The sequence below is a fragment of the Melopsittacus undulatus genome, chromosome 1, assembly GCF_012275295.1.
Source record: "Melopsittacus undulatus isolate bMelUnd1 chromosome 1, bMelUnd1.mat.Z, whole genome shotgun sequence".
In the NCBI taxonomy this organism is placed as follows: domain Eukaryota; kingdom Metazoa; phylum Chordata; class Aves; order Psittaciformes; family Psittaculidae; genus Melopsittacus; species Melopsittacus undulatus.
In genome coordinates, this window is record NC_047527.1 from 135,919,281 (window position 1) to 135,945,002 (window position 25,722).

At 38.1% G+C, this 25,722-nt stretch overlaps 2 protein-coding genes across 2 annotated transcripts in view; one reads left to right on the top strand and one right to left on the bottom strand.

Moving 5' to 3' along the window:
• RAB5A (RAB5A, member RAS oncogene family) overlaps positions 1 to 14,178 on the bottom strand; it is a 19,738-nt gene extending 5,560 nt beyond the window's left edge. Inside the window, exons 1-5 of the mRNA XM_005143284.3 lie at positions 13,997 to 14,178; positions 7,402 to 7,649; positions 3,637 to 3,788; positions 2,843 to 2,965; positions 955 to 1,048 (exon numbers count right to left, since the gene is read on the bottom strand). Of these exons, the coding sequence (XP_005143341.1) occupies positions 955 to 1,048; positions 2,843 to 2,965; positions 3,637 to 3,788; positions 7,402 to 7,564 (532 nt within the window). The 5' untranslated portion in view covers positions 7,565 to 7,649; positions 13,997 to 14,178. The remainder of the gene's footprint in view (positions 1 to 954; positions 1,049 to 2,842; positions 2,966 to 3,636; positions 3,789 to 7,401; positions 7,650 to 13,996) is intronic.
• The window catches only part of EFHB (EF-hand domain family member B), a 22,255-nt gene continuing 10,149 nt past the window's right edge, over positions 13,617 to 25,722 (top strand). The window contains exons 1-3 of the mRNA XM_031043926.2: positions 13,617 to 14,531; positions 24,235 to 24,409; positions 25,016 to 25,126. Of these exons, the coding sequence (XP_030899786.2) occupies positions 13,617 to 14,531; positions 24,235 to 24,409; positions 25,016 to 25,126 (1,201 nt within the window). The remainder of the gene's footprint in view (positions 14,532 to 24,234; positions 24,410 to 25,015; positions 25,127 to 25,722) is intronic.

The window sequence follows — 25,722 nt, forward strand, 5'->3', positions numbered from 1 at the left end:
TATGCTTTCTTTTTCCGCCATTTACAAAATTTCATTAGCAGTAAATTCCAGTTTCATGTCTTTCAATGGAATACACAAAATTTCTTGACAATTTATACTTACTATGACATGTTAGCATCTTTACAGAAATCCCTAACATTATATTAGGGCTAAAAGTGTACTAGTAAATTTAATTTTCATATGCAGTGTTCTTTACTTGGACACCGAAATTAAGCACACATTATCATCTTTGGTACTACTTCTGGATTTCAGGTAGCTGCATTTGGAATTCAAACAAAATTTTAACACAAAAGTGTACTTTGCAAATATTTTGTTTAGACCAAAATGAGTATTTGACCTTTTTTAAAGCAAGTCCATTATCATTCTCTCACTTTGAAATGTTTCTGGCTTCAATTACCACTGTCTCATAAAAGATACATTATTCTAGGTTCTGTACCCATCCCAGGCCATGCTGCAAACAGCGTATCATCAAAAGGCACACATTTATACACTTTCACTTACATTCTTACATTAATTTGATTAACAAATGTCAAGTACATCTTACAATTAAGAAAACCATAAATAGCTTTACAAAGCTTACCTATACCATGGGAAAGATGGCTTTTGTATACAACAACTAAAGCTTAATTTTGTTTTGAACTTGAAGCAGTACAAGTGTTCACAATGAAATCAAAATAGGTATATGGAACTTGCTGACAGAATTCAGAAGTAACCCATCTTAGCAGCCCTTCCAAGTTAATCCAAGTGGTTTTGTGCTTCGCAAAAGAGCTATGCAACTGTACTTCAACTAAGTTGAAGATGTTCACACTTCTAAACATTAAAAAAGATATGAAAGGGCTTAAGGAAACTTCAGTGCCAGAAGCAATTTGGGTGAAAAACAAAGACCTTGGGTTAGAAATATTGTAATGGCATGAAAACAATTACCTTTAATTCACAGATTGTTCATATACTCACCAATTGCCATGAATATTTCATTTACATTCATAGATGTTTTGGCAGATGTCTCCATGAACAATAAGCTGTTGTCATCTGCGTAAGCCTGTGCTTCCTGGAAGTGAGAATAAGAATGTCTTACTTCATTAAGAAGAAAATAATCACAGTCACTACACATTGTACTTTTATTGCTACTAATGAACAACTTCTATACCATTCTGAAAGCAAGTTTGTTGAAACACTTGTGTGGCAATGCATTATTCATCAGTGATGAAAGTTACAAATCCATCTTAAAAATCCTTACTCATTTTAAAAACATCCAGATGAAAAATCTCCGGCAAGATTAAATAATAAAAACATATTTATTAAAAAGACAATCCTGATGCAGAACACTAGCTGTGACAGCAAGGACAAATAAGCTCTGGAAAGTGTCATCAAATGCCAGAAAGTTTATCATCATGCAGGAAAGAATGCAGTTTGTGAACTATCCTGAATCTTTCAACCACTGAGGCAGATGGCTCAGAACTGTTTCATTATCCTGACAGAAATGCACAATTATAAAACAAATGAGCAGTATTAAATAACTTGTAAATACTTTTCAATCTGAATTTGATCTGAAATTGATCAGTTTCCTATTTTTGTCACTTCCTGCTAGCCAATTCAGCTGAGAATCTCCAGCTTCTTATGGTTACATAACTGCCTTTACATTCAATAGCTCTGCAAAAAGCTAAACTGTAGAATGCCTATGATGAAAAAAGATCTACAGCATTATATATGCATTCATTTAAGTGACATCTGCTAAGATCTGTGTAACTGTACCTGAAATAACACAGTAACAAACATCTAGAAATCTAAAATGTGCTTTGCAAAGAGAAATTACTGTCAAACTTGAGGAGCCCATGAATCTACATTAGCAAAAAACTGAACAGTTGAAAAATATTATTCTTGTAATTGTACAAAAAATAGTAAAGGTAGTTCTACTTTGGTAATTAAGTGTGAGAATGCCTTTGACTGCATGTATGTATGAAATTTGTTAAATACCACACATTTTTGCAAAATAAAGGTCTATCACACAGCTTTGTGCTAAAAATTGACATGGAAGTATAAAATTAAATAACTGAGTTGTTGAATTCTGGCAGAAAGATACCTAAAACACTGCTAACTTTCACAGTTCAATTCCCATAGTTACAAAAAAATTTATTACTACACACAGCAGTATCTCATACAGTGACAGCAAAACCAGATTAAAACTGTAAGAGAATTAACTAAGTAATAAATATGATCTTGCTTCAAATTCAATGAATCATGAAAGGGCTGGGAGCACCAGCAGCAAGCTTTATATGCTTGGAAAGTTATGTTGTTATGAGTTGCTTAAACTTCCCGGAAGACAAAATGTGAAATCACAGACATATCTACTAAACTAAAAAAAAAATGCTATGAAAAGCACAAATCTAGAACACTGCTTCAACTGTATAGTCTGAGAAAGTTAAGCAAATTAAATCAGCTTTATATCAGACAATAATAAAAATTCCCCTGCTGACAAGTCAGCAAGAATGGTTTGCACTGAGAGTTTACTGCTGTCTCATCCATTGAAACTGTAGTTACTGGTAACTTCAGGTAGAAGACAGGAAGAGGTCACAAAGAACAGAATTTCAATCAGCATTAAAGGTATGCAAATAGATTAGCTATTCTTCAAATTTAATTATTCAAAAAGTCTATTGCTTCATATTACTTGTATAGAAATAGATTTTTTTCAGTAGCATGTATAATTTAATTAGTCTCAGTTGACATTTATATTTAACAGCATGACCTCTGTAGCAGCTAGCTAGGCTACGCATATAAACTCCTCCTAGGTTTATTTTCTATTCCAATAAAATGCTATTTATATAAACAGAAGTTATGTACATACCTGGAAATCCACAGCTCTTTTGTTAGCTAGATCAGCTTTGTTTCCTGCTAAAGCTATTACAATATTAGGACTTGCTTGTCGCTGAAGTTCTTTGACCCAATTTTTCGCTCTGGCAAAGGACTCCTGTTAATGATTGCAAAATGATGCAACTGAGTTTTACCATGCTTTTGTACTCACTTATTATCCCTATCTCTGTTATCTTTAGTTCAAACCAAAAGCCAATGGCAAGGCTGCTACCTTTGTCCAAAGGAACACTGCAACTTGCCAACTGAGCTTTTTAACATTCCTACCTTAGTCATCAAGTGTGCTTAGCTGGGATACTGCTGAAAAGGTAAGTAAAGATAGGAAGATCTTTATGTAGGCAAAAGAAAGAGAAGTGGTTAAGAGAGAAAACGGGAATTTTAACTTCTTCTCTACAAGAATCAAGGTTATGAAAGAGTCTCAAAATACTTTCTTACTACTGAGCGCTGTTCATTATGGAACAGGGTTTCTGGGGTTTTTGAAGGTTTCGGTTTTGAAGTCTCATTTTACAAAAAAAAAAAGCGAAACTATCTGACCTACACACTTTAGCATCACATAGTCAAATATGAAATGAACAACCTGATCTAGTAAGAGATAACCCTGCCCGTGGCTGGTGGACTGGACAAGATGTCCTTTAAAGGTCCCTTCCAATCGAGCCAATTCTATTAAATGACAAACTGATTCACAGAAGTCACCAAGAAAAATTAAGAAAAGATCAGTGCAAGACCGCTAACTTCCAAATCCCCCCTGTGCTTCCCTAATACAGTACTTACCTCATTTGTTATGTCATATACCACTATAGCTGCTTGTGCTCCTCTGTAGTACATGGGTGCTAAACTGTGGTACCGCTCTTGCCCAGCTGTATCCCAAATTTCAAATTTTACTGTTGTATCGTCGAGACATACAGTCTGGGTTAGAAAAGCAGCTACAAAAAAGACAGAGGTGCTGAAACCAGAAATCTACTTATACCTCCTTATTCATAACAAAATTATGTTCAGAGATGCAAATGATTTCCTTAATTCAACCCTATTATCAAAACAAAGCAGGTTTCAAGTGAGCATTAACTGATAGACTGTAGCTGATCAACACAGAACAGTTATTTAAACCACCATTCTTTCCACAAATTAAAGACATAAGAAAGCGATAATTGGAAACAATTGGTTTTTGGGGTTTTTCAGAATAGTGAATCAGAGTAACCACAAGTCTTCCTTTAAATATTCTATGTACATTTCATCCTGCTTCAACAGACTATGCAGAGTACCAGTAACAGCATCCCATCGTGCTATAATCCACCTGTTCAGATATTTACAGTTCTACACATTTACATTACTTGAATAGTATCTCAAAACCTTGATTTTTAGCTCCTGACAACTCCAGTTTAGCCAATAGGTATGGAAGAGAAAAAAAAAAAAATCACTTCTCAAAAGCCCTTGTTCTTAAAGCAGCCATAATTTTACTTTGCAAATGATCTCAGGAATTTCAGCATAATTTTGACAGCCTACACTTTAAGGGAAATACGCACCCATCGCCACTACAACTGAATGCATTACTGTGAGTAATGGTCTTCTAATTACAGAAAAAAACCCGACAAATAACTTACTCTAAGTCTTCAAACAGTTACTCCGAGTAAAGATCTTCCATTCAGATTAAGGTACATGTGATAAATATGAAGGTGAGTACCCACACAATGTAGAAACCCGTATTACAAAACTAAGGCAGAATCCAAGAAAAAAAAATGAAAGAAACTCCTTCTACTGGGTTCTCTTAACCCTTTACCTCAGCCATCTGTTCTACTTTAGCTTTTGAAGTTTAAAAATAAGCACACAAACATCAAGACAGCTTGTCAGATAACTGTGATTACCTGCTTCAGTCATGTTGCTTGCCCAGTTATAGTACATACACAGCAGAAAATGAAACAATTCCAAGAATTTAGATGAAAGTTTGAGCAATCCAGCATAAATGCTTGGAGTTATTTTTCCAGTCATGACAGACATTTAGTGAAATACTGCAGACTGATTTGCCTTTGCTCCTTCCACAAATCCCAGACCTGCTTGATGAGATGCCAAGGCCCCTAACTTGGCTGAACTGGGGACTGTCATCACTAAGCATACTGACAAATTGTGGCTGATTTAAATCAAATGTCTAAAGAGGCACTGACCCATAACCCTTGCATACCTGGGATGTTACCCTGTTCCACATACTCCAAGGCATCATAGCTTATGAATCATTCCAAAACTGCTGCAACTCTCAACTTAGCTTGCTACAGTAAACCAAAAGCAAGTCAATCTTGCTTTATAAAGGACACTCTAACTCACTGCAGAAGCTGACTAGTTCTAAGTGGTCAGGTGTTCCTGCTTCAGGGGTATAAGCATCCACCACAGATGAATAGGCAGGTTGGAGAAGGTGAAGGCTTTGATGTTCCAACGTTAAATCACCGTAAATGTCTCTAAATGCCCAATATCCAAGCACTGGTAAAACAGGCTGCTCTTGGTAGCTCCCTAAGCAGCCCAGATCCAAAATAAAGACAAAAAAACACCGTAAGACTAAGGGTTTCCTCTTGAGAACCAGCTCAATATTCTATTTCTCCAAGGCACAGACAAGATGTTAAACAACTAGAATCTGTCTTATAGACATTCTTTCCAACAGAAGAATGTACAAGTGCTCCATAAATGATGGGGTGTACACAAGAAGAAAATAAAACCAAGGGGTTTATTCTATGACATCCTTATGTTTTTGCTGAAAGGAACATTTCAACTACCATAAAATGCCAGTTGATTTCTGCAAACAAAGTAACTTTCTTCTGTCTTGCAAGGCCATAGTAAATTGACAATCAGGTGTGTTAATTATCTGAAAGCCTATCATCCTTACTAGCCATACTTTTGTCTTAAGCAACTAAGCACTGCTACACTAGTTTGAAGTAGCAAAAGCACACCACCACCATCCAGCATGTCTACCTTTAACTGCACTCTTTCATTTTTATTCAGATGCACAATGCACATAAGCCTCTCTTTGTTAAAAGGCCCTTCTGTATACAAAGAAAATTATGCCGTAGGCAACTACAAGCTACAGAGTTCAACAGCTTTCTTTACACAGCAAACTTTTTCTGAATCCCAACATTGCTCCATTTAATATCTCTCAGCTGTATTATACAGCATTTCCTTGTTTTTATTTTATATAGAAGAGGCACAAGTTAATACAGTGATAGCACTAAACTCTGTATCTCAGGTTGAACTTAAGCTCTTGTTTAATCTTTGCATAGATTTTGAAGTGTGTAACAGTGAATTATCCCTAGTTTTACCTGACACTGAAACAAGAGTAAACAAAAAGGAGGGTAAATAAATTGGAGACTGTTGAAATCGAACAATTTGTTCAATTTCACTTAGTTTTAACAGATATTTTTCAACTAAAAACCATGCTGATATTGGGAAGTTAATTCACTATAGACCTTTAAGAATGATCTCCATATTACCACATAGCTGTATGAAATAATGAAACCTTTCACTCTAATACTTATCTAAAGCCATTATAAAATGCATAAAGCCAGAAGTAGCACCAGTAAAACTGCTAAAGGAAAAAAAAAGTGGTTCCCCATTTAAGCTGGCAGATATGCAAAATAAATACACATAACAGCTAGAAATAAGGTGAAAAAAAAATGCAGTGAAGTTCAGCTTGTAGTTATTCTTGCAAGCTTTGTATATTTTTTTTTACGTTTCCACATCTGTTCATGAGTAACAAAACATACAGGCCACTGAAAAGGCTTCACATAAATATTATGAAACAGACTGATTCATGCAAGCAGCAACAGGCACTACTAGAGAATATTTATCAATAAAGTCTGTATGCTATTAGGTAGTTTTAGGATAAGTTTAAATTTATCCAAGGAGGAATACAGCTCAAAGCATAAACAACTTCAACATCAAACATAGCAGAAGAAATCTGCTGGGGATGAGGGAATAAAAATCTGTCCACAGTTAAACAGATTTTATTATTATTAATATTTTTTTATTCTAGCAGCCAGAACCTGTCATTTTTTCAAGTCAAAAAGTTTAAAGCCAGCACATTAAATCTGTGATTACTAATAAAGTTAGGTGTATTCAGAAATGTAGCAAGTTCTCCCAGATCAAAAGCAAAGCCAGGATGCACAGTTAACCTTTTTTGGAAGATGCAGCAGAGCAGTGATCTGGGATTTTGTACTGGTATTTTTGGGGGTGTTTTTTGTGTGGTTTTTTTCCCCATAGAAACTAAGTTCTTAACTCTTATTAAGCAGTTATTTCATGCATTAAGCATACAGCACAAATAAAATAGCCACACATCCATCCACAACTAAAAGGTACCATCAAGCCCAATGTTCAAAACTATGCAGTTCAAGCATACAACTTTCAGCTTAGAAAGTTATAGTTCTCAATGAAAGACAAAGGGCTCAGGTATGGTCCTTGCTGTCAACTACTCATTCTAGAAGTGCCGTTACATTCAAGGTTATCCAAAGCAATGATGAAATAAACTCAACATGAAACAAATTAAAAAGATAAATTCCTCACCTCCAATTGTACTTTCTTGAAACTCATGAAACTGTCCTTTTACAAAACGAAGCACCAAACTTGATTTGCCAACTGCAGACTCTCCTAAAAGTACTAGCTTGAACTGGCAAATTTTATTTCCAGCATTTGGCCCATTGGGTCTTGTTGCTCCTCGATTAGCCATGCCCAAATTAGAAAGTCCTTTGTTTCAAGGTCTTGAAAGCAAGTTCCAGGATTCAGATCTCAGTGGTGCTTCTGCCAATAACAACCTGTTTGTGAAAAAACAGTGGGTGATATAATATTTACAAATCAAGTAAGAAAAATCCAATTTGCTAATGCAACACGGTTATATAAAAATTGTCCTAATATCTACCAAAGTCAGTAGTCCATAGTACAGCTACCCATTGCTGTTAAGGTGACAGCTATAGGTTACATCTATGACAAATGAACCAGCTACCTTCATCAATACTTTGTCTTCCCATTAAAGCTTCAAGTGAGGGCATTAAAATCCATTTATGTTTCTTTTTGCAAACCTTCAGTCTCTTATTTCTTAGCATATCAAGACTGCAGTATAAGACAACATAGATTCAGGCTTTCACTTTACTGGTAAAATATCAAATTCTAAGAAATAATATTTTTCTATAATTTTGCTATTCCTAAGCAATATTCTGAAGTCAGCACTACTAAAGGATGCTAGAAAATGTAGCAAATTGAGAAAACTCAATCACCACATCAAGTTGTTTGCAAGTATACTTCCTCAAATCTCATTTCTTTAAATTACAGAAAATTTCCTTAAATCACAGATGATCTTGACATACAAATAATTAGCACCTTCTCTAGTTAACAGCTGTACTTTGAGAAGCAAAAATACAAAGCATTCCTTATATACAAAAATGGATTGTCTTGACCAATAAGAACTCTAGATCACTTCGTGCAAGCAACCAGAACTATTTGATGTTAAATTGCTATTTCCAATACTAACACATGTTCTAGCAGATCAGTATTCACAACAGAGATCTTTTTAAGAACAAGCATGAACACTGTATTTCTTAGTCTGCCTACCCTTTTTTCACACTCCTTAAAAAAAAAGTCACAATATGTATTCATATGAATAGGGAAGCCTTTAGTCCCTGTTAGTATCACTTCTGAGCTTTCACTTATTTCTATTTATTTATGTTTTTACATATTTAACATTAGAAAAATAAGCCTTTTTGCAGGCAGGTATTGCTGTATGAAAAACTGGCATAATAATTTTCTATGTTCTCTTCCCTCATACTTCCCAAACCAAAATTCCAAAGTGAGCCTACAGGAAATAGACCTAAGTGATGGTCTCTCAGCTCACAGTAAGAGAAACACCTGGTTCTGTGTTTCTGCTAAAAAAAAACAACCAACAAACCAAAACAAACAACCCCCCCCCCCCCCCAATCACAAAACTGAAACAACTCCCCCTCCAAAACAAACATAAAACAAAAAACACCAACATAAAACACACACACAAACCTATCCCAAGAACCAACCACAAATGAAAAACCAAACTCAGCCTATAACTTTGTCCTACTTCAGTTGCTTATTTACTTGAATTGTGCACACTTCATGGGGATACAGGTTTTCTAGCATCTAGGATGCAAGCAAGTTAGGTTAAAGCACATTCTCTTAATGCAGAAAATTGCTTTAAACATACATTGCAAAAAGGTAAGCAAACCTGCTACTTTCAAATGACTTCTTGCTCTTTCTTCTTTATGATAAAGCAACTGCATTTTAAACCAAGCAGTGGTCTTTAGCCATCTTCTCATTTTAAACCACTCAGCACATGCATCAGGCACTTGAGCATTCCAGTTTTCTATGCACCTAGCTCAGATACTAAGCCTTCATTCTTCTTAACTCTCTTTTGTAAAGTCAGCGCAAGTCTGAAGCATCTTGGTTTCTGAAAGTGTTTCTACTACTCTAGCAGAAGCCCATCTTCTACTAAGATACTCCCTTACAAACTAATTTCCATGCAATAAATAATAAGAAATCTTACCCTTATTTATTCTCTAACATAACAGCTGAAAAACTGCTATTTTATTTGTCAATGTAAAGAGAACTTGAATATAGATCTTGGAAAAAAACATTTTCAGCATCTTAAAGACATGCTATTTGTTCACATTGCTTCTTTTCCCACACCTCTCAAAATAATTTAGGCTCTTCCAGGTAGGATATTCCAATCTTTTATCCTGTGTGTCCCAAATTTGTGTTGTTTGACTATTATGATATCCTTAAATCACCGATTTTAGATCTTACTTGCACCACATGATCTAATAAATATCAAATTTTAGATGAGTGTTTTTACAAGCATATGAAAATGTACCACAGTGAAAGAACATTTCTATGAAGAAAAAAAAGCCCCTGCATATCCCACCACCATTATTATAAAGTACCATGATAACTGCATACTAAAATTTTTACTCATTAAATTTTGGTTGAGTAATTTAGAATACAGGAATGGATCTAGTTATTTTAAAAATACCAGACCTTTCATCCTTACAGCACAAAACAATTAATGCCCAGCTGGTGTGTTGGTTCTCAGGCAAGACTCTTCCCCCCACTCTTCATGTGCTGCTGAAATACGCTTCAGAAGTTGTGGAGCAATTTGGATAAAAACATACCAGTGACAACAGTTGATCTCTCCCTAATTTTACTACAAGAGAGAAAGCAGCAAGTCATGGCCAAAATACAGGTAGCTGCAAACACTGTTAGCCATTTGTTTATTTTTTCCTTTGGAGAAGTAATGAAGACAAGTTGTTTCTGTTTTAAAATTAAACATGTGTTTGCTGTAGCATTCTAGTGTGTTTGGATAACCCTGAAATTAAAACCCCTTTAATCTTAATTCATCCCATGTTTTTCTAGACTCTGCAACATTAATAGACATACGGATATATCCAGTGACCATGAGAGTTAGTACTCTTTGGAGCAAGTGATTTCTAGATGACATACAGTGAGGAAATCAACCCACTACACTGGTTACTTGAGAAGGCTATTTTTTTTATTTGCTACTTCCCATATTGAGTGCAAAAGAAGGTATGATAGAAGAACAGCCAACACTCATTTAACTCGCATATCTGTTTCAACTAGCCATTTACTGCTTTTAGTTATTTAGATTTATATCACTTACACAACAGTAATTACTACCATTGCAAAACTCCTTCAGAACCCAAAGCCGAAAGAAGCTGTCAAGAAAAATACCTAAATCAATTTTTACAGATCCCCAAGCTAACAGAAGCTGTAGTTATCAGAACTTTGAAGTTTACACTCTTGTAACACCCTTTCCCTCTCCCCAGAAATAATTTTACACACTCAGATGCCATGTACAAAAATAACCAGCTGCCAAGCTGATAAAGATCACACTACCTGAGAGGAAGGCCAGTAAGTCCCAGAAACGTACTGCAATATCATTCATTTAATAATCACATCAATGTATCTAATAACTTAGTAATAAAGCCTACTAGTCACAGCACACACTTTTAACAGCTCAGACTTACAAAAAACATGCAAGACTGAAAACCTGTAAAGCATATCCAGATGACTTTGATATATTAAAAAAGTCACTAACACTTTATATCAGTGTATACGGAAATCATAATATTCTGAAGTTTCAGATTATATTGAAACTCTTCATTAAGTTCACAATATGGCAGCATACAAACACACACACAAAAAGGAAAATATTAATCTAGTCTGAAGAGAAGCAGTACTACAGTTCAAAACAGCCATTACAGAATGGTTTTTGGCCTGTTCTTTTCACATTTCTATGCTTAACATAGTGCCTCACAAGGATCTAAGAGTAGATTTCAACACTACAAACCCCACATACATTCCAAGCCTCAGGTCACATTCATTCTCCAACACCTTAAACCACCTGTAAAACACTAACTTTGAGAACCATAAAAAAAAAGCATCACAGAAGAAAGGAACACCACATTCAGTACCCTACATGGACACACAAACTGCAAACTCAGGTCTTTTCTGACAAATCTCTTTCAAGACATTTATGAACATTTACTTAAAGGTCTTAGCCATACATATATTTTATCCTTACTTTTGGTGAAAATCTTCAAGAAAAGACCCACTGTCCACCCCCATTTTTGTATATTAAGCAAACATTTGTAATCAATGTGTTTGGAACATCTGAAGAAAGAAAACCCAGATAAGGTGTTTTCATTCATCTACACAAAAGCAATACACAGCCATGAATGCTCCATCCCTGGCAGTGTTCAAGACCAGGTTAGATGAAACCTTGGGTGATATGGGTTAGTGTGAGATGTCCCTGCCCACGGCAGGGGGGTTGGAACTAGATGATCTTGAGGTCCTTTCCAATCCTAACTATTCTATGATTCTATGACTTGCATCAAGCTCTTAAGGAAGATATTTAAGGGAATTACTTATATCAAATACTGCTGAAGAAAATATTATAGAAGTGTCTTAGATGGATGACTACATATGTATACAAATAAGGGAGATTTTCTTACTTTTATGGAGTATAATGGAAGAACTCCATCATATATTAAAAGACAAGGCCCACTTTGCAGTCTTAGCCACTACAAATACATAGGACCTAAGAAGCAGGAACTTTCATTCTTCTTGTGAGTATTCCCCAAAGGCACAGTAACTCCATGCTGAAATGCCAGAACAACAAAGTTTGGAGCACTATAGTAGGAAAGTTAATCCTACCAAGTAATTTGCCAGATGCTGGGTATTCTCAGTCTGGAAGAGAATTTTATATGATCCTAGACAGTCTCTGTTAATAAGTTTAATTTATGAAACAGAATAGTCACATGTATTTTAATAATCACCACACATTTTATTATGTTTGAGTCAGTGCACAAAATTAGCCAATACCTACAAACTCCCAATTTAATAGCATAGTTCAGTCACATAAGTGTTCAGATCAGTGCCTACTTGAAACTACAAAACAGCTAACACAGAAGTATCAAGATAACACTAGTAACAAAAGGCAACCTACTGAAGAAAGACAGTTCACACTGTTTCTGCAGTGAATGAGATTAAGTGCATTATCAAATACCAACACGACAACAAAATATCATGCTAAACTTAAAACTGGAACATTCCACCACTTTTATATTTTAGAGCAAATGACAGTGTTTCTTACCACAAACACAGTGTAATTACTCGTGTAATGATTTCTAATAAATTTTTTCACACTTTATGAACAGAGACAGATCATACAACGCTGAAGTTGCAACCATCATCTACTTCGAATTTGTTTATACAGGGCTATCTTGAATGTTTTAAAAAGCAGCATCAAAACACCTCAATTTTTAGGCATTCCTACTAACCAGCATTTTTGTCATTCTGTTCCAGATTGGGCAGAATCAGTGTGGCCTCTTACTCAAGTGTTCAAGACAGTGATATGCACAACTATCAAATGCTTGTCACATGTAAGCCAGTTTATACTGAAACATAATGAGACAGTCAGTTAAACAAATGAATCAACACAGTCACTCCAAAAAAAATCATAGCCTTCCCATTCAAGATAATAAGCATCTCATAAGCTCTTATGGATGATGTATAGCACCAATTACTTTCAGATAAACTGGTTTATCATGTAGGTAAGGATGACTACTATCATTGTCTCCAGCCATCTGACTTCAGCCAACATCTACTTTTCTCCTAAGATTTCTTATTACACATGCAATCTAGCCTGCCTGCAACTCTGAAAAGTCGCTCCCAAAATGGAAAAAACAAAGACATTATGCTTTCCACTTGTCTGAACATTATGTGAAAGAAGCTGAATAATTTCAGCTGCTTAATTAGCTGTTCTGCCTCTTTCCCATCCCCAGACTCTGAAAAGAGACATAAGGTAATGAGGGAGAAAAAATAAATTGAAAATGCTGACAGAATAGCCTTTCATAGCCCTGTCGTTTGGAACATATTCTTAAACAGCTTAGCTCTCCATGAGAAGGCATAGGTTTGTTCCTCCACTATGTACTAGCTTTGTGTGTAGCAACAATTATGCAGAGCATACCCAGTTTACTAGGCCCGCCGTGATCTCCCGGATAGACATGTTGTCCGAGTATTTTACTTCCCACCTTATCCACGATTCCTCCTTCAGCCGCAAGTGAAAGGGAAAGCGAGGAACCTACCACCCTACCTCCCATACCTCATAAGCGACTCCAAAGGAACAACCCTGCTCCTGTACCTAGGCCCAGACAGCAAGAATTAACTGCAGCAGAGCCCGCATGCAGGGGAGAACCCCCGCTCCCCTCTTCTCGCCGCGGCCCCGGGCCCAGCCCCTCCAAGCCCCGGCACCACAACCTCCCCTCCCCCGCGTCTCCCTTCCAGGCACAGGAATAAGGGGAAGTGGGAAAACCGGGGGCGCCATTTTGAGACGGGAAAGGAAAGACCAGCCTCTCCTTCCCGCACGCCGGGCTGCCCACCTCGGCAGCCCGTACCACGGTTCCTGCGGGGTCCGGCGGCGGGTACCGGAGAGGCGGCAACCGGCGGGAGGCCGAACAACAGACGCCCCCTCCTTCCCCTCCATCGCCAGGGCCACACCGCCCCACAAGCGCAACCCGCAACCCACGACCCCCGCCCTCCGCCACCGTCGCCGTCTCCTCACCTGGCCGGGCCACGGCGGCCGTGCGCGGGACGGGGGAAGGAGGGGGAGCCGGGGGAGCAGGCAACGCGCAGCAATGGATGTATATCTGTATGTCTGTCTGTCCGTCCGTCCGTCGTGGCTGGCAGGGAGCCGGGGCAGGGTGGGCGGAGGAGGGGGAAGAGGGGAGGTGGCTCCTCGGGTGGGGGCGAGGGGCGGGGGCGCAGCCGTGCCTCACCCAGCCCGCCGCCACTTCCGCCACCGCCTCGGCCCCGACCAAAACACACACGCACTTCCGCCGCCGGCGCCACGTCACGGCCAGCACGCTGCATGCGCTTCCGGTTCGCCCGCCCGTCACGTGACTGCATTTTCCCACCTTTTCCTCCTCCTTTTGTTTCCTCTTCCCCCACCCCCGGGAGGGGTGGCCGTTACCATGGCAACACAGGCCGAGGCCCTGGGTGGGTGCTGCAGCTTCCTGAGGGAGCAGGGGCGCGATGAGGGAAGGTTGTCTTCGTGTCTGCCCCCCACCCAGGGTTCTCGGCCTCTGTTTTGTGGCTGGGTAAGGCCCGAAGGAGCACGTAAGTCACTATAAAGATAGGGTGGGAACTTTGTCTGTGGGATCTGACAGGTGTCCTGTACCCTGCTGTCTTTCCTCGGCACCTTAGGAGTACGGAAGCACCTTCCATGTCCATCTTGCAGGGACTGCGGGTGCAGTGCTTCCTAAGGGGATACTGAGGTGCCAGGTATAACATAGGCAGAAAGGGCCTGGTTTAATGCTTTGAGAATTGGTTTCCAAAGCTATTAGTCAAATGAGTTTAAAGAAGGAACTGCACAGGGAAATCTGAATTATAGTTGGGAATTTACTTTAAGAGAGTGAGCAAGCAATGATATAGCCTTAAACAGGTTTTAGCAGTCTCCCAGTAATGAGTCTAAGAGAACAGGTTGGTAACAGAACAAATCTTGATTGGTAGGTGGATACAAACAACCCAACTTAACACATGCAATTATTAAATAACATGCATTGCTTTAGAGATTGTTGGACATACATCATCATTTTTCTGTATTACTGGTGTATTTTGTGAAACTTTTGTAATCCCAAGTCTCTTGCTATGTCAGTAACTGAGAAAGAATGCTGAAAAAAAATATAATAAATTGTTAGAAGATCATAAGAATGGTTAGAAGACTGGAAAACTTGCCTCATGGTGGAAGATGGGAAGAGCTGCTAACTTGTGAAAAAGGTCACTTGATCACAGACTGTATGAAACAGTCATAAGTGTTTCTTCAGTCTAGCAGATTCAACAAGGTCTAATAGTTGGCATTTTAAGGAACAAACCAAAATGTTAAGGCATTTAATAAATCTATCAGTAATGGTTTTTAATCATTGGTACAATGTAATGAAGATAATTTAGATGTTCCGTTACTGGAAGTACTGAATCAAGATTTGATGTTGCTATATTCTCAAAATATGCTTTAGTACAACCACATGTATTTAATTGAGGGAAAAATTAAGATACAGAGAGCCTGTGGCCAGTGTTATACTAGAGGTGAGGCTCATTATGCTATTCATAAAATACTACTTCAGTGTTAATTGTCTAGTCAGTCCGCTTGCCAATGCACGTTTATCCTCTGCTGTTGCTGCCATTTAGAAATATGCTGAGAACAGAAATAAAGGTTAAATCAGTCATGTCACAGCCTTTCTAAAAGTAATCTCTGCTTTTAGTGCTGCTTTCCAAAAATCTCACTACTTGAAAATATTATAGCCTATGAACTTGTTGAATGATAGGGAGATCATTAAATCTCATATCTGTTTGCTTTTCTGTTTTCAGTGTTCGGGTTTTTTTTTGGTCTAGTACAGCCATATCAATATTTTTAAAAATTACTGAAGTGAATAGAACAAAACCAGAATATTCTTTTTTCTTTTTTGTCTTTTTCTTTTCCATGTACGATTCCATTGGTAGCAGGTTTGTCTCAGAGTAATAATTTCACCATTCTACTATTAAGTAATAGTTAATCTTTATAAGGCAGATACGTATCAAAGTGAAAAAGACTCTGACAATCCAGTATAGCTCCAGAGAAACATATTTGAAAGTATACAAGTTTTCTGAGCTGGGGGTTTGCTAAAGCTTACAGTAAAGACTGCCTTTAAGAACATTTGTAAGAGTTTCCCTTTAAATCAGGTAATCTTGCCCTAATGCACTCCTCATTTGCTATAACCCTCTGGCTGGTTTCAACATGTTCAACTGGACTGCAGTATTTGCTGAGCAAAACATCAGAATCCAGATACAGATATTCTTTATTATATACATTATGAATGTACATCTAAGCACCAGCCAGCATCCAGCCAACCTGGCAGCTGCTCACTTCCTCACCTCCCTGCAGAGGGACAGGATAGAATAGGAAGAACAAAAGCAAGAAAACTTGTGAATCAACATAAAGGCAGTTTAAAAGATGAAGGAAAGAGGAGACAGGAAAAGCAATACTAAAGAAATCACCCACTCATGTCCCACAAGCAGACCAATGTCTAACCAGCCTCCAAGCAGTAGCCTTATTGGAAGCTAGATCCTTCTTCCTCTACCTCCAGTTTTTATTGCTAAGCATGATGTTATGTGATATGGAGTAGCTGTTTGATCAATTAGAGTCAGCTGCTCTCTGTTCCCCTCCTAACTTTCTTGGCCACCCTCCCTGGGTGGAGATGATGATGAAGTAGGGAAGAAGAGAAAGCCTTGACCCTGTGCAAGCATTGTTCAGTAGTAGCTGAAGTATTGCTTTGTTATCCACACTGTTTTAGTCACAAATCTGAACCATAGCACCATACAGGCTGCTGTGAAGAAAATTAACTCCATTCCAGCCAGGTCCAGTGCATACATGAACAGTTTTGGATTAAAAAAAAAAGCTACCTTGAATCTTTAGACTGTCTTGAACTTAAATTCAGTTTAGAGATTAAATGAGTATGTCATACATGGTATTTCATGTTTCAGTCTACTCAAATGTAGAGCCATGGAAGGTATGATCCTAGTGCCTTTCCTTTTCCATCTGCAAGCTTATACCTCCTGAGTAAATTGTGATAACCCTACAGCTGCAGGGTGGGTTGGATCAACCACTGATGTCATGCAGAAATGAGTCACTGAAAGACATAGTTTCATGGTGGATCCACTGCCTGAACCAACTCATCTTTAGCTGCAGGCTGTCTAGATCTGGTGCACATGACAGTGAAGGAGCATGAGTTCAGAGAAGACAAAGAGCCAAGAACCATCTGTAACAAGCTTTGGTTAGTTGTAATGTGAAACCACATGCTGGGTTTGCACAGGAAGAATGAAAGAAATACAAAACTATCAAGTGATGTTCTGAAAAGAACTGTAACATTACATATGAGGGATCAGATATTCTGTATTTCTAACACAAATACTTTCTAAAATCAGAATAATCTTTCAGATTAAGAAATACAAGGATGAATGGAATTTTTCTTACAGGAATTACATGATACAGTTGCACTAATGAAAAGAGGGCAAAAATTATGAAGAATATGTTGCTTTCACATGAGAGATTAGAGTGAGGTTTTCCTTTTTAAATTCCTGTCAGCAGATTTAGGATATGTTGCAGTATGCATTAGGATACTTAGAATGCGTTGCAGGCCATTTTGTTGAACCTGCTCGCATGAATGCAAATCTCATGTGCCTTTTGTCTTGTAGGTATATAGGGGGTCCATGTTTTGGATGATGTGATGAAATGCGCCGCAGCAGAGCTATGATACTGGTGTGCTCCTGGAAAGTGTGTTCATGCATGAGGGTCCTACTAGCTAGCTAATTCCCTGACCACAACACAGAGCTATAGTATATCCCTCCAGCTCTGAGAAACTCCCAAATTGTTTGTTGCTAGTTGATGATGACACAGAGTGTGAGCAAACAGCAAAGATTCTGTGAATGTGTGAAATAGAGGTAGGTGAGTGTGTGGCAGTAACCAAATCTCTGAGTTCCAGTTACTGCATTTTGGTCTTGACAGGTCTCTGTGAATGTTAGCAATGAAGATGAGTCTCTTTTGTTGTAGTCTGGACAAATAGCTGCTTGAAAGAAAAACTCTGAAATCAACTGGGTAGCCCTACCAGTGGTCATGATTGCTTATTTTATGTCATTATGGGTTGTAAGTCAAATACCAAAGGTGAAACTGTATTGGATGATGTTAACAAAAAAAATGTTGCTAGTGGTTCATAATTTCATGGGTTTTTATATATTTCAGCATTTCTCTGCAGAGTTTAATAATATGCTCTGTTCAGTCTTCTTGTGTTTAAATCTGACTCTATAGATGTAATAACAAATGGAAATAGATTTTAGAGGCCACACAGAACCTCTTAATTCTGTTTGAACTTCTCCCCACCCTTTTTTTTCTTTTGATGTGTCCATCTGCTATAGTATCTTTTTTTTTTCCCATCTGTCTTCTATTTCTGCTTGTGTACATTGTGTGTGTGCATCTATTGGTTTGGTCTTATAACAGCGTATAATGTGCAGCTTATTTCTACCAATAAAATGAATGGAATAAAAAACATGAAAGTAACCAGATAATAACAATAGCAAAGTGTATCAGCATGGCAAACATCCTTCAAGAGCTTCACAACATTTGCAGCCTTTTACATTGAGTTTTATGCCTTCAGATACCTCAAGTAATTTTTAAATATAGTGCTTTTGACTGCCGTCTATGCCAGCACCATATTCAAAATGAGAACTGTGTTGCAGAACATGGGGTCTTTGTGCTTCATAAAGAAAGTAAAATTAAGGGGTTTAGGCAGTTTCCATTCCTCAGTTTTAGCCTGAACAAGGCAGAAAAAGGCCCGGTAGTTGGGGAACTACATGTCAGTAAATAATGGTAACTTTCAAATGACAAGTACTGCTGTAGAAGGGAAGATTTTGTTGACTATTTTCCAAAACAGGTTTCTATAGAGATGTGTGTTTGGGGATTTTCTGTTTGATTGGGGTTTTTTATTGCAGGAGATACAAAATTCATGCTCAAGTCCAGAAAGTTTTGATCTTTTTTATTTTCTATAATAGAGTATTTTTTCTTTTTGTTAATTCTTCAACTTATCTTTAAAATTTATAGATCCTTCTTATCCTACAAATATTCTTCCTGTACACAAACTAGCTTTCAATCTAAGAAAGAATGAATATGGCACTAATTCCTAAAATGAACAGAACTATAGGGAGAAGGTGCATCTCCTTGGATATATCTACATGGAACTTGGAGTTCACGTTTTGTGTTTGCACTCTAGACTTTAGAAAAACACCTAGAAAAGAGAGGTAAGAAACTATTAGCTTATACTACTCTTTATCATATTGTGCATCCACCCATAATATGGTGAGAATGCACTTAGCCTGACCAGGCTTAATCCTGTCTACTTTTAATGTGATTTATATGAAGGGAAAATATTTCTAAATTCATCCACTACTATTGTAGTATCATTTCTGTGGCTTCAGTATTAACATTTTTAAGATTTCCCCCCCCCCCCCCCCCCCCGGTATAGGTTGAAAATACTGATGCAGTTTTTACAGCCTAATAATAGATTTTGGTGTGGGGGGTTTTTGTCGTTTGTTTGCATTATTTACCTTTTACTAGCAAGTTTTCTACAGTATCCACAGTGCTATAGTAATTTATATTAGAAGCAGCTCCTGTAGGTAAAAATGTTTTCCTGCTTTCTCTGGCACCTGGATACATCTCCTGTGGAAAGCAGTCAGTGAGGCATTTCCCTGTTCCACAAAGAGTCTAGCAAATGAGAGCATTTCTAAGAGCAGGTTTTTGATCTGAGGGGGTTTAAGATTTGCTTCCAAGAGATTGTCCGAAAGATAGCTAAGAGAAGCATGTATGTCGTTAGTAGGTTTCAGTCTGGTTTATAGGGAGCCACATTTCTGCTGAAATAAAACACAGAGAGGCAAAGCAGGGAGGGCTGAGGACTTCTGCTCTACTTGTTTCTGCAATAGGCATTCTTTTTACATGGTCAGGTCCTATTTTTCTGCCTTTGACACGGCCCACTCTGTAGGGGCCGAGTAGATTTCATTCAGTCAGGAACTGTGGCCACCTACTGGGGAAAAAAAGTAAAAAAATAAGTAACGTACAAAAAAATGGTAATACACAGCTAGATAGACAGCTAGAAATACAACAAACACAAGACTAAAAATTCAGGGCCCAGTTTCATGTGCCCTGCTATTACCATGTAATTTTCACAATGCTATACTTTGCTTTTCCTCTGTATAAATAGTTCCCTCTTGGTTCAACAGCTTTATCCTTACCCAGTTGCTCCTCTCAACAAGATCAAATTCATCCCTGATTTCTGTTCAAATCTCAATTTAGCCTTTCCTAGACATTGTACCTGACAGAGGAATGGTTCATAAGGCAAGACATAACCCATCGTATTATTTTGTTTATTAAATACCAACAATTACTGACTGCTTTATTTGGCAGGAGCAGTCTAAACATTAACACTAAATATGGTTGAAATATGAAATGAACTGAACATGTTAAGAATGTACAGGAACATCTTTACTTCCCAACTGGTCATGGATGTTCTATATTAGTGGGGCAGTACAGCCATGTCTACAGCAGAAAAGCACACCTACCTTTGAAGAAGGGCACAGGCATGGCCACAGCTAAATAATAGCTGATGATAACAGCTGTTACTTGAAGAGCATGAAGCTATGTTCACGCATACTAGAAGTTAGCTGATCGTGCTACTGATGTGTGCTGTTAGTGCCCCTGACAGCCAGAACAAGTAATCAGGTAGGCTTGGTGCCTGGTGGCCCAGTTATCAGAGAGCAGTTGCTGCCCCAAACTCTCATCTTCCATTTGTAGGAAAGGGCCTGAGAATCCAGTTTTAATTTAATTGTCTTCATTTTAAATCCTTATCAAACAAATGTTAGATCAAGAATAAAATGTCAGCAGCTGGTAATGTTTGTTAATTAATTATGGTTAAGTTCTGTATGTTTATCTAAAATTGGTTTTGCCATCATAGGGTTATAGAGAATGCAGCAGGATGTGATTAAATTTAGATGTTTTGCTGGGTAGAAGGGGCAAGGTTACTAAATGTCACCTGAAAGTAAAAGTCTTTGTAAGAGTTTAGGGGCTTTTAAACAGGGTGAAACTTGTTCAGTCTTACCTATGCTGCTTTTGCAAAATAATGTACATCTGTTTCTAAAAGACAAACACTGCTTTAGATGTATGATGTGCTGAGGCATTGAACACAGTAAGAGCATTCGCTTGTCCTGATATGTGGGTAGTGCTAACAGGCTTCTGTCACCCACCTCTGTGCCATCATGTTGATGGGAGTCTCAGTTTTCTTTAGAGCAACAGTCTCTGTGAAATATTTTATTAATATCTTTATGCATGTGACAGCATTTGTGAAAGGGGCTGTATTTTTTATTAGAATACTTAATAAATATTTAGTTTGGTCAGACTTCTGACCTTGTCAGACCTTTCTTTCCTTCAACCCAAATCAAAAACAAGCCACTTTTCTGAAAGCTGGTAGATTGTCAAGGACTTTAATTAATTGCCCTAAGAAAAATACTATCTCTGCAGCTGCATCCTAGTTACTTTCTTATATCACGAGGGTTACAAAACAGCCTGAGTGCAATTTCTTTACCTGGTTTCTCTAGGGGCTGCCAGAAAGAGGGTGGCAAGACCGGGAGGGGCCGCCCGCCCAGCAGGAGCTCTCCCGCCGCCGCTGCCTGCAGGGGGCGCGCTGGCGCCGCTCGCCGCCGTTACCAAGCGAGCGGGACAAACGGCTTCCGCGGCCTCGTGCTGCCATGGAGGGGCAGCTCCGGCCCGTCGCCGAGGGCAGGTTCAGCCACGGGTTTCCCGAGCTGTCGGCCGTGAGTGCTTTCGCCGAACGGGTCCCGCCGTTGCCGCGGAGCCGTCTGCCTGCTCTCTGCGCCTTTCGGGGGTCAGGGTCTCGCCGTGGGCTGAGGGGAGAGGCTGGATGATGTGGAGCTGGCGCGTCTCCCTGCGACCTCCTCCCCCAACCAGCCCTCCCCCGCCAATGCTTGTGGCTCCTTTTTCCCCCCCTTTTATCAAAACGAGGATAGTTGGTCAACATCTTGTGCAAGGTGTCAGATCCCCATTTGCCTAGTTATGCCTAATTTTTTGATTGTGTTGCTTAGGCTGGAAAATTGCTTTTCACTAGTGATACAGCTGCGGGTTGCCTGACTGAGATTTTACCCAGGATGACATGGTCTTTCACATGCTCCTTGTGGAACTTTAGTAACGATTTCTCATTAGAGATTGTGCTTTGAGACAAGTGTGAAACTGTATTTTTTTTTCTATATCCGTTCTCCTTAGAAACTACTATTCCTTTTCCAATGTTAGTTTTTGTCACATGGGATCATAGAAAATAGCTGGCAGGATGTCAAACACTTCTGGCGGTTCTTTTTCACTCTGCATGTTTTGCAAAATTCATCTGGCTTTCTTAGGTGGGACTAAGTAGGATTGGTTCAGATAGTTTTTCTGCAGCAACACAATTATAGTGATTATTATTAGGAATTGTTATTACTTCTGATGAAGGTCCTTCTTTACAAAGATGCCGCTCAGAATTGTTCTTCCCACATGCCTCTGAAGAGTTAGAGGACATTGAGACACAAATGGTCCCTTGAATAACTGCTCTCCCTTTAAATGGGCAGTTAAAATAATTTTTGAAATTGCTTCATTGATGGTGAAATCAGGTTAAGGGTTTCTGAAGTTATTACATGCAGTATAAATGAAGCTTCATGAGGTATACATGAAGAAGTGGTTATCCTTTTTAAAGATGGAACCTGATGGTTGAAACTTAGCATTCTATTGCTGGTTGGATAAAATTTCTGCTGGACTATGTTGACCATATGCTCAGAACATCAGCATCTGTAGGAACATATGCATGTGTTACAGCCCTAAAACATCCTCATATTTTCTTTTTACCTTGGCGGAATCACACCAAAATGGCTGCAGTACATTCTCTTTAATATACTGTGAATATCTGGTGTAAAATTGTTTTTGCTTTGCTTTACATATAGCCCGTTACTCCACCTACTGTGCAAAAGTTTCAAAATACAACAAATCCAGTTCCTGGTTTTGAAAGAATATTCTGTGGCAGAGCAGATGATCCTAACATTGCATCTCACTTGAAACATGGCGTAGAGTCACCTCCTTCACACAGTGTAAGAATGTGACTTTTTTAGTATTAAGAACGGACAGCTTAGGAATGCCCTTAATGAGAGCAACTGATTTCTTCATAGTCAGGGGTATAGGTACATAGCTGAGTGATTTACACTGCAGTGTTTCATTGCTATTGCAGATTATCTGAATTCTGAGGTCAATTAATAGGGTTTAATTAGCACGATTGAAATAGGAAAACACTTCAAGTTCAGTGACTTCTACTAGTGACAACTTTGCAATGACTACTGAATTATTCATGTAATTTCAACATTTAAGTTAATGAACAGTCTTCTACCCACAAATTTTGCTGCTTTTTTACTAATTGCAGACGTAAAACCTGTTGAGCTCTTGGCAAGAGAACTGCTGAGAATATGATTATGGTTCAGTGTAATTACTATGTATTCTTTCTTATGTTTGGGTTGAAGCTGATTTTGTTAGTTAAAAGTGATGTTTCGTATATGTCAGACCATTTTGTGTGTATTCAGAAATTATTTTTGTAATCTGTAATCAACTGAAGATATCATTGGTGATTTTAATCACATAATTATTGTTAAAATCTCTGAAAATAACAGTTGTGTTAGTAAGATACATTGTTATGATACATTTCATCAGCTGGGCTTGTGAATGTATTGTTTTCAATTTTACAAATGAAGTTTAGACAAAGAGGAGTGCAAGTCTCAAAAAGAAGTCTTCAGGTTCAAACACGTTAAGTCCAGAGGATGTTGAGTAGGACATTTAGTAGGCATAGCCAAGATGAAGAAAAATCTAGTATTTGGCGTCCCTTCTCAGAAGCTTTACGGTGGATTCATTTGTTTAGCTTGTACTGTCTGTTAAAGACTGTTTCACTTTGCATTATTAATTAAATATTAACTGGAGGAAGAGTTGGAATCTTGGTGATTATTATTGGTCTTTTTTCAAAACGCATTTTTGTTTTACAACTCAGTAGGTAAAATTATGTCAGTATAATCATGTAAGATTTCATTAGAACACTTATGATCAAACATTTGTTTGTGTGTATATGAGGGGGTAGCCATGTTCATGTGTAAATGATTGAATTTTGCTGGTTTTCCTGCTTCTTATGTTGTTCATTATGTCTTTAGGCAGCTTCATTGATAAATCCACTTCCTAAAACTAGTTTTCAACATAAAATACAAGACAAATTAGAAGCAATCTACTTACGTAATCGTAGAGCACCCTTGGGCAAATCACATGATGCTATGTTACCTAAGGACTTGGATATACTTAGTACTACATTTGGAATAACTACCATCCAAGGTAGGAAAATTCAGTGTTAAAATAATTTTTCTTCTAAATACAAGATAATTTGCAATTTAATATATAGCATGTATACTATGCTTCCAACAATTCCAGCTTAATAGAAAAGCTTTTTTTTTAATAGCAGTTATTGATAGGCATAAAAATGTATTAGTGCTTTTCAGTTGTAACAAAGAAAAAAGCAACTGAGAACCTTTGGTAACTAGTAGGGCTTTTCTCTGTGTTCCAGATCTGTCTTTGGAGATTTCCCTGGGGAGCTGTTTAGGTAGCTGACAAGTTACCTTCCCAACTATTCTAATAGGTCTAATAAAAGATACTACGTTGACTTGTGAATCTTTCTTCTATAGATGGGAGCAAATGTTGACCATGTAGTTCTCTTGCAACAGTTATGTTCATCTCAGTTTCTGTGATTTTTATTTTTTTCTCTAATCCCATGTCATTATGCTGTAATATTCCTATAGATTGACTAGAAATGTGGTAAGAAGTATCATTCTTCCACAGTATTAGCATACTCTGTAACAATAGTGTTTAAAGTTAAGAACAAACCAGACAAAACACCCATCTCCCTTACCTTCCCCAGCCATATATTTATTCCTTACTTTCCAGATGTATCAGGTGGAGAGCTTATAAATCCACCAAAAACTTTTGAGGAAGTGGATAAAGAAGCTAGAGAAGGACATGATCTGTACATTGTGTCACACAATGATTATTATGTGGGTAAGTTCAAAAGCTGACAAAAAAAGTTCTAATATAAGTAAAGGTAATTTTTCCTCTTTGTGTGTTCAACACATGCTGCTATTTTTTGAGATATAAACTATTGTTACTTACTACTGTGTTAATATAATATTAATTCTTTTTAAAAGTAATGATGTGAAGAAGATACATGCAACTGAGAGAGCATGACCTCTTTCTATAAATGTAGATCCCTTTGTAGTGAGTGTGCATTAGACAGTATAGGAACTTAATGAAGGAGTTGGAAGCCTGATTTTTTTTGGGTGCTATTTGAAAAACAACGTATTTCCAGGAAACTAGAAACTCATAGATGCCCTGGTTGCTTTCTGAGTTTGGCATTGTTTATGCCACTGAGAGCAATGTAGGATTTAAAGCCACAACCCATTCCAGTACTTTCACCTCTGGTTCCTCTCTTGTCAGGATCTGAACAGAATTTCAGGGCAGCTAGACTTTTTGATGGGGAGCTCAGCATCAAGCTCTGGTTACAAGGAATTTCAGGCTGCTAGCGGGCTCTCTGGAATGCAGATTCCTCAGCCTATAGCACCTTCCCGTGAGTCTGTCGCATGGCTTCTTTTTCTGCC